Source organism: Hippopotamus amphibius, chromosome 3 (genome assembly GCF_030028045.1).
Source record: "Hippopotamus amphibius kiboko isolate mHipAmp2 chromosome 3, mHipAmp2.hap2, whole genome shotgun sequence".
In the NCBI taxonomy this organism is placed as follows: Eukaryota; Metazoa; Chordata; class Mammalia; order Artiodactyla; family Hippopotamidae; genus Hippopotamus; species Hippopotamus amphibius.
Genome location: NC_080188.1, coordinates 58316215 through 58332389, shown reverse-complemented (window position 1 = coordinate 58332389; position 16175 = coordinate 58316215). Strand labels below are relative to the sequence as shown.

Below are 16175 nucleotides of genomic sequence, written 5' to 3'. Positions count from 1 at the left end.
CGGGGCCCTCCTCCCTCGAACCCCGGCCCCCCGCCCCGCGCACCTCGGCGGGCGCCGCACCGCCGCTTGGGATTCCGACTGTGACAGCTCCAGCCACCCGGCTCGGGGTTTCTCCGATTTCGGCGTCACAATAATAAGGAAGTTTCCCCGCAAGCCTGCGGGCGGCGGAATGCGCTGGGTGAAGGACGGCCCGCCCGGCCAATGGGCGCCCTTCTGGGGCGGGCCCGCACCGCTGGCGGCCGCGGCGGGGCCGGGGGCGGGGCGGCGGGGTCCGCGGGCGGGAGGCGGGGAGAGGCCCAGGCCAGGACGGCGGGGGCGGCCCGAGGGGATAGCACCGGCGGGCGCGGCGAGGGGACAGCGGCGCCGGTGTGTGCCGGCCGAGATCCCGCTGCGGGATACAGGGCATTAGCGCTAGAGCAGGATTGCTTTTCATTGGCGGGGAGGAGAACGAGACCGATGAGCGCTTGGTTTTTCAGGTCCTGGGCTCTCAGTCTTATTATTTGTGCAGAGGTGACCACAAGCCTTGGGCACAGGGGAAAAGGCTAGAGAGGGACAGTTGAGGGTGAGTTATTAAGCGTCGTAGTGCATTCAGGGTGGAGGAGTCTTGTTTCACTCGCCTTTGGAGGACCGGAGGAAGCGCCGAGCCGAAAGCCGGCTGTGCGATGGGGGAGGCGGGAAGGAGGTCGGCGCTTTCCTGGGAACCTCGTAGAGGGCTGGGGTGAAAGAGAGCGGGGCTGCAGGAGCAGCGGGGGCTTGGGGAAGGTTGGAGGGGGGTGGCAGGGGGAGCGTGAAAAGAAGCCACTGCGCGGAGATCGTAAATCTTCTCGTCTGAAAGATACCATGTGGCCTCAAACCCAGTAGTGGATAAAGAAGTTTGTCCTCCCCTACTTTCCCTGGCACTGAATCTCTGAGCTTCCTCCTCCTGCCCACCCCCACCCCACCCCCAAGGTCACTGTGCTTTCCGAGTTCCCCTCGTCCTTGTCTGATCCACAGATAGTCTTGTGAAGAAAACAAGACATTCTCACAAAGGTGACTTCATGAGTCTACCGCCAGCACGCCCACCTTAAATTTGCAACACTCAAGCAGGATACCAAGAAAGTACTACTTTAACCCAAAGGAATGACTTTATTCGTGGAAGAATTTCTGTAACCTGCCATTTGGACCGGGAAGGTCCTTTGAAGCCAGTTTCTTCCCCAAGGACGTTCAAATCAGGTCAGGTCTGCAGTTGCCTTCTCTGAGAATTTAATAGATTGACCAAGCAGAAAAGAAGTTTTGGGGAGTAGTATATCATAGGGACCGGGCACTGTTGGCTGGCATACGTATTCTCAGTGACATAAGCAGGTTGTCAAATGCTCCTGAGACAAGATAAGAAAGCAAAATCTTAGTAACCAGGTAACTAACCATCATCTAAGAAAATGATTCCAACCTTTGAAGTCTGAATCACACTGGACACCTTTAGAAACACTGGGGACAAGATTAACACAAGTTCCTTATGCTCCAGAGATGTGGCAGTTTCACACAAGTCCAGGTCTCTCACAAAGACATAATCCCAACTCAGAGATGGTATCACCAAAAAGAACTGGAGGAATGACAACGAGATGGCATGGTGGGAAAGAGGGTTCCTCACAGTTGAGAAGCAGGGAGTAAGAGTCTATATTCATGTGTTAAATATGTGGTTTGTAATCAATCAGCATTTAGGTCAATATCTCTGGCCCACGGCTCAAGTGTTTTTCACATGAAATTTTATCTTGAGGCAAAAGCTGGTTATCAAAGACTTAAGTCTGGAGTTGAGATAGGAGTGATGTCTAAATTACAAACTGAGGTACTCTAAGCGTCCTTACCAAAAAAATAGCCAGAAACCTGGGGACTTACTCATATGTAGAACAATCAGTGAAGACACACTTTATTTTGTTAATTGAACCCACATAAAATGGCATTTTCCTCAGCAAGCGTGTCCTGCTCCGTTTACCAAAATGGCTTTAAATGCCCCCAGCAACAAAAATAATAGCAGATATTTAAAATGGTTTTAAGATGCCGTGGTTTACTTTTTCCTTCCATTTCTATAGCTCTGTCTTCCATCCATTTCTTTCTGATTTCCACATTTTCCCTAACAAATACACTGTATATTGAGCATCTACTATAATACCAAGCCCTGTGGATCCATTATTGAGCAAAACAGCACAGTCCCATTGCCTTGGAGGGGGAGGCAAACATTAAGCAAATAACCATACCAAGGGCTAGATAGTTGCTAATCATGAGAAATTTTATACAAGAAAAACATTCATGTTAAAAATAAAATATTTAACCCCAAAAGAACTGTAAACAAAACTGAGCTCCAGTTAAGGCTACGTATGCTGAAGTATTTAGGAGAACGTGTCTGATGTCAGCAACTTATTTTGAAATGTATATTTTAAAAGATGGATTGAAGGATGGGTGAAGGGATGGATAGATATGTAATAAATACAGGACAGCAAAATGTTAAGTATAGATTCTATGTGGTAGGTAGATGGGTGTTCACTGTACCTTACTTCCAACTTTTCTGTGTGTGTGAAAAGTTTACGTTAAAAATGTTGGAAAACCCAAAATAAATAAATAGTGTGATAAACTCTAAGCATAACCTTTGACAGGCAGACGGGATCATGTGGTGCAGCTCCAGCCCTGGGCAGATGAGGAATCCCCAGTGACAGAGGCTGATTCCCAGGGCTGTTGCCCCTCGGCTTGAACAGATGTTGATTTGCTCCATTCTTCACAGCTCCCTTCTTGAAATGCATATGCCTATTTTTGAGTTGAAAGAAATTTTCAGTACAGTAAGAATACTGTTTAATAATTATTGTTCTCTGTGTTTACCTACTTGCACTGCAGACAAACATTCACTTGGTAAACTTAGACGGAGACAGACTTCTGGTATCTAAGAGTAAACATGTGAGGAAAAGGGGAATTCCCTGGTGGTCCAGTACTTAGGATGCAGCCGCTTTCACTGTGGTGACGGGGTTCGATCCCTGGTCAGGGAACTAAGATCCCACAAACCCCACGGTGCAGCCAAAAAGAAAAAAAAAAGCATCTGGGGAAAAAAGCCAGGTCAGGCACAACATTCTGTCTTACAGGCATTCTTTTAAAGAATAGGTGTCTTCATCTCTAGGAAGGAAAAGCACTGATTGTTTAACAGGTAATGGGTGTGCACCCTGTGAAGCTACAGTCACAACAGTGTTTCTTGGTTCCCTCTGGCCCCCAACAAATTACCTATTTTGTCAGTCAAGTCAATACTCAAGGGACAAATTGGTTGTAAAACATTTTTCACAATTTCTTGGTTGTTTAATACAGTTTATTTAAGAGGCCTATGAATTCCCAGGATAAATTATCTAAACTTATTGAAAACTGTCCTGTAATACACATTAATTTATTAATGTGAAAAATAACTTGGAAGAAAGATATGGTAAGTCAATATTGTCATCAATCAAATAATCGTTAAGTGTTTATTGAATGTCTTCTATATGCAGAGCTGCTGGATAAGAAGCATTATTCTTTTTTTTTTTTACTAATAAAAAAATTGTATTTACTTAGAAGCATTCAGAATGTCAACAAAACAGCTGCAACTTTTTTTCTTTTTTCTTTTGCAATTACAGAGTGGTATTCAGTTAACAGAACAACAATTATTTTGTATAAGCTGCATCAGAGACAACGGAAGATGAAAAAAACTACCATCCCCATATATAACTAATTTGTGCTGTGCACCAACAAGAACCTGCTTTAAATTTCCATGCCAATTTACAACCCCCATACTGTACCAGGCAAGGTTAGTGGCTATTGAAAATACCACCAAGACAGGGCTATCTAAAGACACATTCGGTAGTGTGTTAACTATACAAAAAAAGACACTGTACAGTTTAAAAACAAATCTTACACAGCCTTACATTTCAATTTTTTTTCTTTAAAAGGAGTGAGTTGTGTACAGGGGGGTTAAATGCTTTATAGACAAGAAAAAAAAACAAAACTGCGCTAGAACCAACTTATTCATCCTCCTCCTCCTCCTCCTCCTCCTCCTCCTCATCCTCTTCATCCTCCTCATCTTCCTCCTCTTCCTTCTTTTTCTTGCTTTTTTCAGCCTTGACGACTCCCTTTTTCGCTGCATCGGGCTTCCCTTTAGCTCGGTATGCAGCAATATCCTTTTCATACTTTTCCTTCAGCTTAGCAGCCTTCTTCTCATAAGGCTGCTTGTCATCTGCAGCAGTGTTATTCCACATCTCTCCCAGTTTCTTTGCAACATCACCAATGGATAGGCCAGGATGTTCTCCTTTGATTTTTGGACGATACTCAGAACAAAACAAGAAAAAGGCCGAAAGAGGCCTCTTGGGTGCACTGGGATCCTTGAACTTCTTTTTTGTTTCCCCTTTAGGGGGGATATAAGTTTTCATTTCTCTTTCATAACGGGCCTTGTCCACCTTTGCCATGTCTTCGAATTTTCCTTTCTCTTTAGCAGACATGGTCTTCCACCTCTCTGAGCACTTCTTAGAAAACTCTGAGAAGTTGACTGAAGCATCTGGGTGCTTCTTCTTGTGCTCCTCCCGGCAAGTTTGCACAAAGAATGCATACGATGACATTTTGCCTCTCGGCCTCTTAGGATCTCCTTTGCCCGTGTTTATTTTTCCTCCGCGAGGCACAGAGTCGCCCAGTGCCCGTCCGGCTCTCACTTGCCCCAGCGCTGTCTCTATGGAGCTCAGTGTACTGCAATGCAAGAAGCATTATTCTGACTATAAGGATCTTAGAGCCATTATGACTATTCCTTTGTTTTTCTGGAAACTATTCATAGTTTAAGTTTGCACTTGTTTTTCTTATCAAACCATTTGGATGAGACACAAGCACTTTACCTTAAGTACAATAAACTCACTAGTGTCATATAGGTTGAAATTAATTAACATTAACAAGATAGGGTGGTTGAGCATTTCCTAAGAAAATCTTTAGGGTGAGCTTTGGTTTGTTCCTGAAGAATGCATGAAATAGAGCCTGTAGCAACCCATAGTTCATGTTGCAATGAATGTGGTGCATTAATACAACATTTTCCTTAATCCTAGCAGAACCATCTGCAGTATGTTGCCTGATTTCTCCCTCTCATTTTTACTAAATAAACCTATACTTTTAGCATACTCCAAAAGAAATAAGTAATCAAGGGGGTTCTATCTGTAAAGTTGGTATATACTATAACAATAATGTAATTTACTTAATACAAGTCTGTACCAAAAATAAAACAGTATTGTTTGTGTTTCCAAGCTTTACAGCTCCCCTTTATATAAAGGGGAACTTATAACTGATATTTAACTTTCTATTGGCCTTTGGCATTTTGTTTTCATCCTATGTGTAGGTAAAAGCTCAGTGAAATCAGCCATTGTATTTACTTTCAAGTTGTAGAGGAACAAACTGTTCTTGCCTAACACTTATAAGCTACTATAGTATCTTATCTTGTAGATACCATAGCTGATTCTGTTTCCCTTGTTCCAATGGCTTTTGAAAGCCTAGAGTAAAATGTACGTCCCATCTGCACAAAATCTTATTGCGTGCATTTTGAGAAGCAACCTCATTTCAAGGTTCATTTTAACTTTCCTATGTCATTTTCCCATTGTACTCATTTTCTTACCTAATTAAAAACAACTTGTTTTTCTCTACACAAATGCAATAAATATATACTATGTAAGATGTTTAAAATACATATAAGAAAGAAAATAAAAGTGATCTGGTCTTTCACCACCCATTTTTAGTTCTTAATATTTTGTCATTTCCCCATGCATTTACGTGCATTTCTAAAAGTGGTTCATTTTATACATATTTAACGCCATGCTTTCTGAATTTAACAATATATTAAACATCTTCAATAGATTTAAATGCTATTTTACAACATCCTTTTATAAATAATTGCAAATATCCACAAAATGGATATACTATTACTTAACCAATTTCCTGCTTGTGGCATGTTTAAATTATTTTCAGGCCTTTGCCATTATAAACAATAGTGCAACATAGCTACACATGGTGAACATAGCTAAATATTTGCTCTCACTCTTGGTTATTTCCTTAAGATAAATTTCTAAAAGTGCAATTACTAGACTAGGCAGAATGCAGACTCTTTAAGGCTTTGTAGTGTATTGCCAATTTTCCCTAACAAATGATAACACTAGCTAAATATACACACAATGGCTAAGTGGCGTCTATTCAATCCCTTTACCAGTAATGACGTTGTTTTGTTTTGGTTTACATTTTACCTTCTTTATTGTACTAATTCTGTACTCCACCTTAGGTCTCAACCAAAACATGTGGGATATAAATAAATAAATAAAAAGCTTCTAGTAAAATAAAAAGCCATGTGGTACAGATCTTAAAATTAGCTAAGATGTTTCTAAATATTCATATCAAAAATTACCTAATGCATAAAAATGTGTGATTGAAGTTGTTGGTCCTTTGCTGAAATTCTGTTTGATGTCATGTGATTTCCCCCAATCCTTCCACATACCTGCCAAAAATAAAAGATTCCAAAAAGGAAGTCCAGTACAAAGTCAAACTGTTGTTAATCATTTTCATCCTCAGTATACATGCACAAACCAATGACAATGAGTTCGTGGTTCACCAAGTTTCATAGCAAACTAAAAAGTAAGACGAAAGTGTCAGAATTTGTATCATCCAACAGTGGTAGCCAGAGAAGGCAAATTACTGTCCATTTCTAAAAAAGAAAACTTAGTGTAATGATTTATAACACCCACTGTGGTCCAATCACCTTTGCCATCAATCACCTTGTTATGTGTACCAGTACGTCCCAGGCATTATGAAAGAAACTGTCCTTACACACCAACCATCAGTTAGGCACTTACTTTGAGTTCTTTTGTAGCCTTTGGGGTAGATTTGTACTATTATATCCAAGTTCTTGCCCAGTTCCCTTTTTAATTAACTGGATAAAATTTCAAGGTAAGTACATAACTGTCAGGCTAGAACTAACTAAAATGACCTGCCCAGTACCTGGAGTGAAACATATACCCTGGGCCTTACTAGCATTACGTTCTGATGAAATGTACTGATGTTTCTGAGGGTAAATGGGTTGGAGGGTGTAGTGGATTAAATAGTTTCCCTCCAAAATTCATGTCTACCTGGAACTTCAGAATGTGAATGTATTTGGAATAGGGTCTTTACAGGTATAGTTTCATACTGGATTAGGAAGCCCCTTAATCCAACAACTGGTGTCCTTATAAGGAGGCCATGTGAACACACAGAGACACACAAGTAAAATAGCTTGTGAAGATGGAGATAAAGACTGGACTGATGTATCTATAAGCCAAGGAATGCCAAGTAACCACCAGAAGTGAGGAAAGAGGCATAGAGAAAAGATTCTCCCTCAGAGCTTCCAGGAGGAACCAACTGCTAACACCCTGATTTCAAACTTCAGCCTCCAGAATTGTGAGATAATACATTACTATTGTTTTAAGCCATCCAGTTTGTGATACACAGGTAAGTATGTTGCTACAAAAAGCATCTATAACAGGCTTTATATATATATTTATTTAGAGTGTACAATTTGGTATTTTTTTTCTTATTAGTATTGTATATATGGCAATCCCAATCTCCCAATTCATTCCCCCTCAGCCTTCCCCACTTTCCCCACTTGGTGTCCATATGTTTGTTCTCTACATCTGTGTCTCTATTTCTGCCTTGCAAACCGGTTGATTTGTACCATTTTTCTATGTTCCACATATATGTGTTAATATACGATATTTCTTTTTCTCTTTCTGACTCACTTCACTCTGTATGACAGTCTCTAGGTCCATCCATGTCTCTACAAATGTCCCAGTTTCATTGCTTTTTACAGCTGAGTAATATTCCATTGTATATATGTACCACATCTTCTTTCTCCGTTCATATGTTGATGGACATACAGGTTGCTTCCATGTCCTGGCTATTGTAAATAGTGCTGCAATGAACATTGGAGTGCATGTGTCTTTTTGAATTGTGGTGTTCTCTGGGTATATGCTCAGCAGTGGGATTGCTGGGTCATATGGTAACTCTATTTTTAGTTTTGCAAGGAACCTCCATACTGTTCTCCATAGTGGCTGTATCAATTTACATTCCCACCAACAGTGCAGGAGAGTTCCCTTTTCTCCACATCCTCTCCAGCATTTGCTGTTTGTAGATTTTCTGATGATGCCCATTCTAACCGGTGTGAGGAGATACTTCATTGTCATTCTGATTTGCATTTCTCTAATAATGAGTGATGTTGAGCAGCTTTTCATGTGCCTCTTGGCCATGCGTATGTCTTCTTTGGAGAAATGCCTATTTAGGTCTTCTGCCCATTTTTTGATTGGGTTGTTTGTTTTTTTGATATTGAGCTGGATGAACTGTTTATATATTTTGGAGATTAATTCTTTGTTGATTCGTTTGCAAATATTTTCTCCCATTCTGAGGGTTGTCTTTTCGTCTTGTGTATAGTTTCCTTTGTTGTGCAGAAGCTTTGAATTTTCATTAGTCCCACTTATTTATTTTTGTTTTTATTTCCATTACTTTAGGGAGTGGATCAAAAAAGATCTTGCTGTGATTTATGTCGAGGAGTGTTCTTCCTATGTTTTCCTCTAGGAGTTTTAAAAGTGTCTGGCCTTCCATTTAGGTCTTTAATCCATTTTGAGTTTATTTTTGTGTATGGTATTAGGGAGTGTTCTAATTTCATTCTTTTACACGTAGCTGTCCAGTTTTCCCAGCACCGCTTATTGAAGAGGTTGCCTTTTCTCCATTGTATATCCTTGCCTCCTTTGCCATAGATTAGTTGACCATAGTTTATCTCTGGGCTTTCTATCCTGTTTCATTGATCTATATTTCTGGTTTTGTGCCAGCACCATACTGTCTTGATCACTGTAGCCTTGTTATAACAGGCTTTTAATGTAGTCTAGCAGTGGCATCTGTCACCAGCCTGATTGCCAGGACTGACTGACTGACCTGGCATCTTAGTCCATAGTTCCCTTCCTCTGAGAGTCCCACGGGTGTTCTTCCCAAAGTGCCAACTCAATCAAAAAGAATGACATTTCCAAACTAGCAAAGTCTATTCTTAGTCAGGATATATGGCGGGCTGTACTCCCCAGCTAGATCTTTCCAAGAAGCACTGATATCTCTTTGCAAGCAAATGTAGGTTAGCCAAATCTGTTTTACAAAGTACCTCTTTCCACCTAATATTTTGTTATAATAGCAATCAAGTCATAGCTCCATAACAGCTTCACTCAGCAAGCATATAAATTATAGAATATTGAACTTATACAAGCCTTGACTTTAAAGAAATTCTAGTTATTTTAAAGACAAATGCTTGTATTTTCCTTGATGTTGCAGCAAAGCAGGTACCCTTTATGATTTGACTGTAATAGTAGAGACTGAAAATTGTTTAAATTTGTATTCTTCTCTTATTGAATTAATATTTATCCCATAAAGCAAGACTCTGAATGTTAAACTTCATGACTATGGAGAGGACCCAGGAAAATCAATCATAACTATAAGAAACTTCATCAAATACAAACTTAGTCTACTCCTTTATATTATTAAAAGGAAATCTTGACAATAATAATTTTTATTTTTTAAAAAGTCAACATTATATTGCAAACCAAGATGGATACTCTTCATCTTGATCTGTACAGAGAAGGAATACCAGTTACCTAAATAAATTGCTTAGGAAAGAGACTCTGACCCCAGGTCAGGCTCTAAAGCATTCAATGGACTTGACTATGTTAAATCTAAGCTACACTGAGATTTAACTATAGAAACATTTTACTTAGAGATCAACTAGACAACTCTTGATGATTTATTTCACTGAAAAAAAAAAAGCTGCTGCTAATACAAGCTACCGAAGCTTTCTGTCTCATCTATTCTTTGAAAAGAGATTACCAATGATAATTATTTATTGTCACAGTACTTTAATATTTGCTTTGTGAAAATACTAGTATTTGTAATATTAGAAAACCCCGTTAAGACACATAGATGAGGGACTTCGCTGGTCGTCCAGTGGTTGAGACTCTGCACTCCCCATGCAGGGCACCCGGGTTCAATCTCTGCTCAGGGAACAAGATCCCTCATGCTGCATCTAAGAGAGCCCACATGCTGCAGCTAAAGATCCTGCACGCGACAACAAAGATCCTGTGTGCTGCAACTAAGACCCAGCACAGCCAAATAAATAAATATTAAAAAAAAATAGGGACTTATCTGGTGGTCCAGTGGGTAAGACTCTGCCCACCTAATGCAGGGGCTCCGGGTTCTGTCCCTGGTTGGGGAACTAGATCCCACATGCATGCCACAACTAAGAGTCCACAGGCCTCAACAAAGACCCTGCACAGCCAAGATAAATAAATAAAATATTTTCTGAAAACAATTTTTAAAAAATAAAATGCCTTGGGACTTCCCCGGTGGCTACTTCTATGTCTGTGAGCCTGTTTCCGACGCGCTGCCCTTTCTGCTTCCTCTTGCCCTTTGCCTGTCCTCTTCCCCCGCCCCGAGACCCCACACCAGTAGAGCATGATTCTTAACTTTCTTTCTCGATCGTCTATCCTTTTGAGAATCTGATGAAACTTACACATTGTCACCACAAAAATGGTGCATCAACTCACAGAATTAATTATTCACATAAGGTTTAATAGTAACACGTAAGATTTCTAAGAGCATCTAGGCATTCTAAGAGTGTTCATGGACTCTTTGCCTCAACCACTTACCAAATTTAAGAATACGATAAGCTCATTCATACTAAAATGCAATAAGGCTTCATACTTGGCCATCCTCTCCTAGAAGGAAATTTTAAGTGAGGTGACTACATCTCTAACTGATATAACTGATCTAAATGATATAAGCATCACTGGGCAATGTGGAAGCTGAATTTTGCCTCCTAAGGGCCCCTTCCTGAAGCCCCAAAATCAAACCCTCATATAAAGTAAACTTAATTTTGGATGCCCTCCCTGGAACACAATCAAAATATATAAAATTGACTCATTTTCCCCCAGATATCAATTCCCCTTCCAATGCCTTCATAATCTAGATTCATTAATCTTGCAATTACTTTTATTCTCAAGTCTCCCCTCAACTAGTCATTCATCAGAAACCACCATTTTTCCTTTATAATGTCTTTCATATCCATCTCTTCCTCTATGTATTAGTTTCCTATTGCTGCTGTAACAAATTACCACCTACTTAGTGGCTTAAAAAAACACAAATGTATTCTCTTATATTTCTGGAGGTCAGAAAACCTAAATGAGTCCTCCAGGGATAAAATCAAGGTGTTGGCAAGACTGATTCCTTCTAGGAGCTCCAGAGGAGAATCTGTTTCTAACTTCTTCCAGCTTCTAGAAGCTGTTCACATTCCTGAGCTTGTGGCCACATTACTCCAGTCTCTATCTCCATAGTAACATCACCTTCTCCTAATGTTGACCATCCTGCCTCCCTCTTATAAAGACCCTTGTCATTACATTGGACACACCCAGATAGTCCAGGGTAATTTCCCATCTCAAGATCACTAATCATATCTGCAAAGTCCGTTTTACCATATAAGAGAACATATTCACAGGTTCTGGGCATTAGGACACGGACATCTTTGGGGGACCATTATTCAGCCTACCATACTCTACATCACTTCTTCCTAAACCACAGTTTAGGTTCTTATCTATACCCCTGGACTACTTCAACATTTCCCTAATTAGCTTTCCTGACCCGCACCTCATCCCCGGTTCCTTTGGTTATTATAGATCTGACAATTATTCATCAAAACTTAGTTCTTCATCCCGTTCCACACACCCATTCCAAGACCCTGACCCTAGCTTACTTTGGCCCAGCATTGAGCACTCCTGTCAAACTGATCCCTACACTGTCCCCCTACACACACACACACACACACACACACACACACGCACGCACGCACACACCCATATTAATGGAAAGACCTATTCAGCATTTTCAGGGAATTCCTCCCTGAACAGAAAACATGTAAGGTTAAATTTTTAAGGATGGAAAGAGATGCCAAGCAGGGTAAGAGCATTCCTGGCAGAGGGAACAGCATGTGTGAAAATTCTGAGGCTGAGAAGAGCTTGTCACTGTTATGCACTGAAAGGACTGCGGCATTGCAAGTGTGTCTGGGCAGAGTGAGCAGAGAGGGGCGGGGCAGGAGATAACGTCAGAGAAAAAGGCAGGGCATTCGTGCGGAGCTTTACAGGGGTTTTGATTTTATTATAAGTGCAATGAGGAGCCCCCAGAAGGTGCTGAATAGATCACTGGTTCCTGGAGAGATGGCAAGGGATGGAAGGGGAAAAATAGTAGGATTAGAAAGACGAGTTCGGAGGTTATTGAAGCTATTACAGTAATCCAGACTAGAAATAGCAGTGGCTTGGATTCAGATAATGGTAGTAGAGATGAAGAGAAGTAGATGTAGCCAAGATATATTCTGGAGATAGCAGAGAAGGGAGCTGGAGGGTTGGGAGAGGAAAAACCAAAGAGAAGTCCTAGATTTCTGGCTTGAGCAGCTTGTTAGATGGCAACAATCCCTCTACTAAGGTGAAGAATGTTGAAAGACAACAAGTATTAGAATGTAAGTAGTGTCTTCTAAAAGTATAAGATCCTTGAGGGAGTGCCTATGTTTAAACTTTGCTTATCAGTATATACCAGCACCTAGCACACTGCCTGACACGGCGAATACAAATTGAACTGGGTTTGATGAAAATCCTGTAACATCGTGATGATTCACTGCTTATAAAAGAGGATTCAGTACATTTAAATGAAATATTAAACAGACATGGGATAGAGTTAAAAGATTCACATTTCAAATGTATGAAGTGACAGTGATAGGTTAATGTCTTCTACGTATATGAACCTTATGTAAAGCAAGGGACTTTTTTTCACAGAATGTCTGATGTAAAGAAAGTCTGATGCAATAAGTTGGTACTCTGGAAAAAAAGTCATAGGAACTTCACTGTAGATGAGGGCTGCTTATCATTACTTGATGTACTTAACTTCTATTGCTTTAGAGAAATGACTTTTAATGGCATAGCAGCCTTGACTACTAGCTTTCAGTAGACAGGGGAGCAAACAAGAGAGCAAGTGACAGCTGTTGATGCTTGTCACATCTGACAGGCTAAGGAGGAGCCCTCAAATGACATTGAGAACAAATCAGTATTCAGCTTTTAAACTCCGAGGGCAACATGGTGTTTGGCATAATCACACTGACATGCTAGTTGCATGGCCCAACTCTACTAGAATATGGACTACTCACTGTGTGAGAAGGAGAAATCCTATACAAAAGGATACAAAAGTGTATCTTCATTGGTGTTTCACCAAACGATATCTAGTATCTTTAATACTTTTCAGTAGATAATTGGCATCTAGTGTCCTTACTGTTCCAAGAAAGGCTTTTCAAAAATTGGCACTAGCTATCATTGGATATCAGATTTGATAAGGGAGATTTCAAACTCAGTTAAATTTATCCAGACCTGAAATTCTATATCTTGTCTAAGTGAGATCTAAAACAAAAACAAGCAAGCAAACAAACAAAAATGCTCTAGGATTGCCAAGCAATACATTTTTTAAAATATTCTGAAAGGATTAAAAATAATTATTAATTCCTAACAATCCAGCAATCCCACTTCTGGGTATATACCCAAAAGAATTGAAGACAAGGTCTCAAAAAGATATTTGTACATCCATGTTCATAGCAGCACTATTTTCAATAGTGGAAAGCTAGAAGTAACCCAACTGTGTATCAACAAATGGATGGATAAACAAAATGTGGTATATACGAGAGTGAGTAAAAAATTGTCTGCACTCTGGCTGTAGAATTTATTTTAATTATATTTTAGGAAAGACAAATACATCATTTTTTGACATAATCTCCTTGCTTTTCAATACACTTTGTGCATCTGTCAACAAGCTTTCATATTCCCTTATTACAAAATGTTTTAGGCTGAGTTATGAGCCACGAATGTACCGCTATCTTCACTTCATCAGAAGTGAATCTTCGTCCTTCTAGGGCTGCTTTCAGGGGACCAAACAGGTGAAAGTTTTCTGGAGCAAGATCAGGACTTTAGGGAGGATGCTTTAACACCTCAAAATGAAGTTTTTGCAGAGTGTTGACAGTGTGGGCAGAAGTGTGCAGACGTGCACACCCTCAGACCACAAAAAACGAATCACTGTACGCTGCTCTTCTTTCGTGCAAATCACACGTGGGGCATCCATTTTTGCTCGCACCGTAGTTACAAATGAACTGATATAACATGTTCACACCTACAAAGCAGTGACTGGGGAGACTGTAGCCTTGAACGGAAGGTGCTGATAAGACAGTGAGGCCAACGGAAGTTTTAATATAACCAGAGTGCAGATAATTTTTGACTCACCCTAGTATGTACAATGGAGTATTACACAACCTTAAAAATGAAGGAAATTCTGACACATGCTACAACATAGATGAATTCTGAACACATTAAGGTAAGAGAAATAAGCCAGTTACACACAAAAAAATCAACTATTGTATAATTCCACTTATATGAGGTACTTACAGTAGTCAAATTCATGGAGACAGAAAGTAGAACAGTCACTGGGAGAGGCTGGGGGTGGAGGGAAATGGGGAATTAGTTTATCGGGCACAGAGTTTCAATCTGGAAAGATGAAAAAGTTCTGGAGATGGATGATGGTGATGGTCGTACAATAAAGTGAATGTATTTAATGCTACTGAACTCTATGTTTAAAAATGGTTAAAATGGTAAACTTTATTTTATGTGTATTTTACCCCAATTAAAAATAATAATTATTAATTAGCTTTAAGTCGTAAGTGGTCCATCACATGAGCAATAGTATAATAATCTGACAGGATAAGACATCTAAGAGTGGGATCCTAGCACAACCCTAACTACCCAACAGCTGGCACTGTGGGTATTAGTTAACAGTAAAGTCAATCTGAAACAATAATGGGTGAGTGTGGTCACCACATAGTTTTAATGCCCTATAGAATTATTTCATCTAGAATGAGAAAATGGTAGTTCACTTCTCTTCTGACCAGACCACATCATGTTCTGTTCAGCTAAAGGGAAACCCTTTTAGAGAATCATAGACAAACTGAAATGCATTCAGAGAGGAGTAATCAGGAGAGAAAAAGGATCTGAGAAGTCCTTTATGGAAACAACTTAAGGATGACACACTAGCTGTAATGAAAAAATAAAAAAAATTTTGTCTTTATGGCTGGGAAGAATAGAAGTAAGACCAAATTTTGGAAGCTACACAATAAGACAGTTTTCGGGTCAGTAGAATGTAGACATTTCCAACAGTTTCCATAGCACTTTATCAGTACCCCTCCTGTAGAACTTTCCACTTTCTATCTTTAACTAAAATTACCTCCAGAAATTACCTCAATATCCACGTAACACCTGATGGTGCATATATTAGGCCCTGAAATACTTGCTTGAGAAATTAAAGAGTGTGAGGATGATTAAACAAATGACTGTCAGAACTAGCCAAAGATGAAACTGAGCTGCGCTGTGAGGGAAGGCATTCAAATACAGGCTAGTTAACTACTTGGCAGAGATGCTGTGGAGGAGATCCAAGTTTCGTTTACTTGGTTGGATTAGATGACTTTTAAAGGCCTTTCAAGCCCTAAAGATCTATGGTTTCATGACCTGGGTTTAAGCCCTGGCAGCTTTGTGTACATTCCATCTTTTCAGAGTATTAGGGCTCTGGAACGTGAAGGAAATAGAAGATACCACCTTTTTTCCTTCAGAGCTGCATTAAATGAAATTTTGCTGGTTACTAGAAACGAGTCTAGGTCAGGATTTCTCAAACGTCTTCGCTGCTGACATTTGGGGCCAGGTCATTCTTTGTTGTGCAGTGCTGGCACGTGTACGTTTAGCAGCATCTCTAGATCTCTGGATGTTTTGCAGCGCCTCTGACCTCTACTTATTAGATGCCAGTAACTGTCTCTCCCTCCCCCTCCAACACACACATAGTGTTTGAGGTTTGCATCATTTCTGGAGTATCGCAGGTGTTTTTGCTGACGGTTAGCAAAGGCTGTCAGCACTGCAAGTCAGGTAGCCTTTAAAATCATCACTTTCTCTTTACTCCTGCTGATTTGTTTTGGAAAGGGTAGATTAAGGCACAGGAATCTCCTTTGGGGCCATCATTAAATTTGTAGTGAGGATTTCCCTTTTCTC

At 40.1% G+C, this 16175-nt stretch overlaps 2 protein-coding genes across 6 annotated transcripts in view; both read right to left on the bottom strand.

Annotated features, from left to right (window-relative positions):
• The window catches only part of HERC3 (HECT and RLD domain containing E3 ubiquitin protein ligase 3), a 121220-nt gene extending 121039 nt beyond the window's left edge, over positions 1-181 (bottom strand). For 4 of the 5 annotated variants that reach the window (XR_009052513.1, XM_057725835.1, XM_057725840.1 and 1 more), the window contains exon 1: positions 44-181. The gene's annotated coding sequence lies outside the window, so the exon portion shown is untranslated. The remainder of the gene's footprint in view (positions 1-43) is intronic. The other variant, XM_057725838.1, reaches the window with a different exon arrangement.
• Positions 182-3557: 3376 nt separating this feature from the next.
• On the bottom strand, positions 3558-4727 carry LOC130848456 (high mobility group protein B1-like; the record flags this gene model as incomplete). The annotated part of the gene is made up of 1 exon (XM_057726934.1): positions 3558-4727. A coding segment is annotated over one exon (720 nt), but the record flags the coding sequence as incomplete, so codon positions are not given.
• Between the last annotated feature and the right edge of the window lie 11448 nt (positions 4728-16175).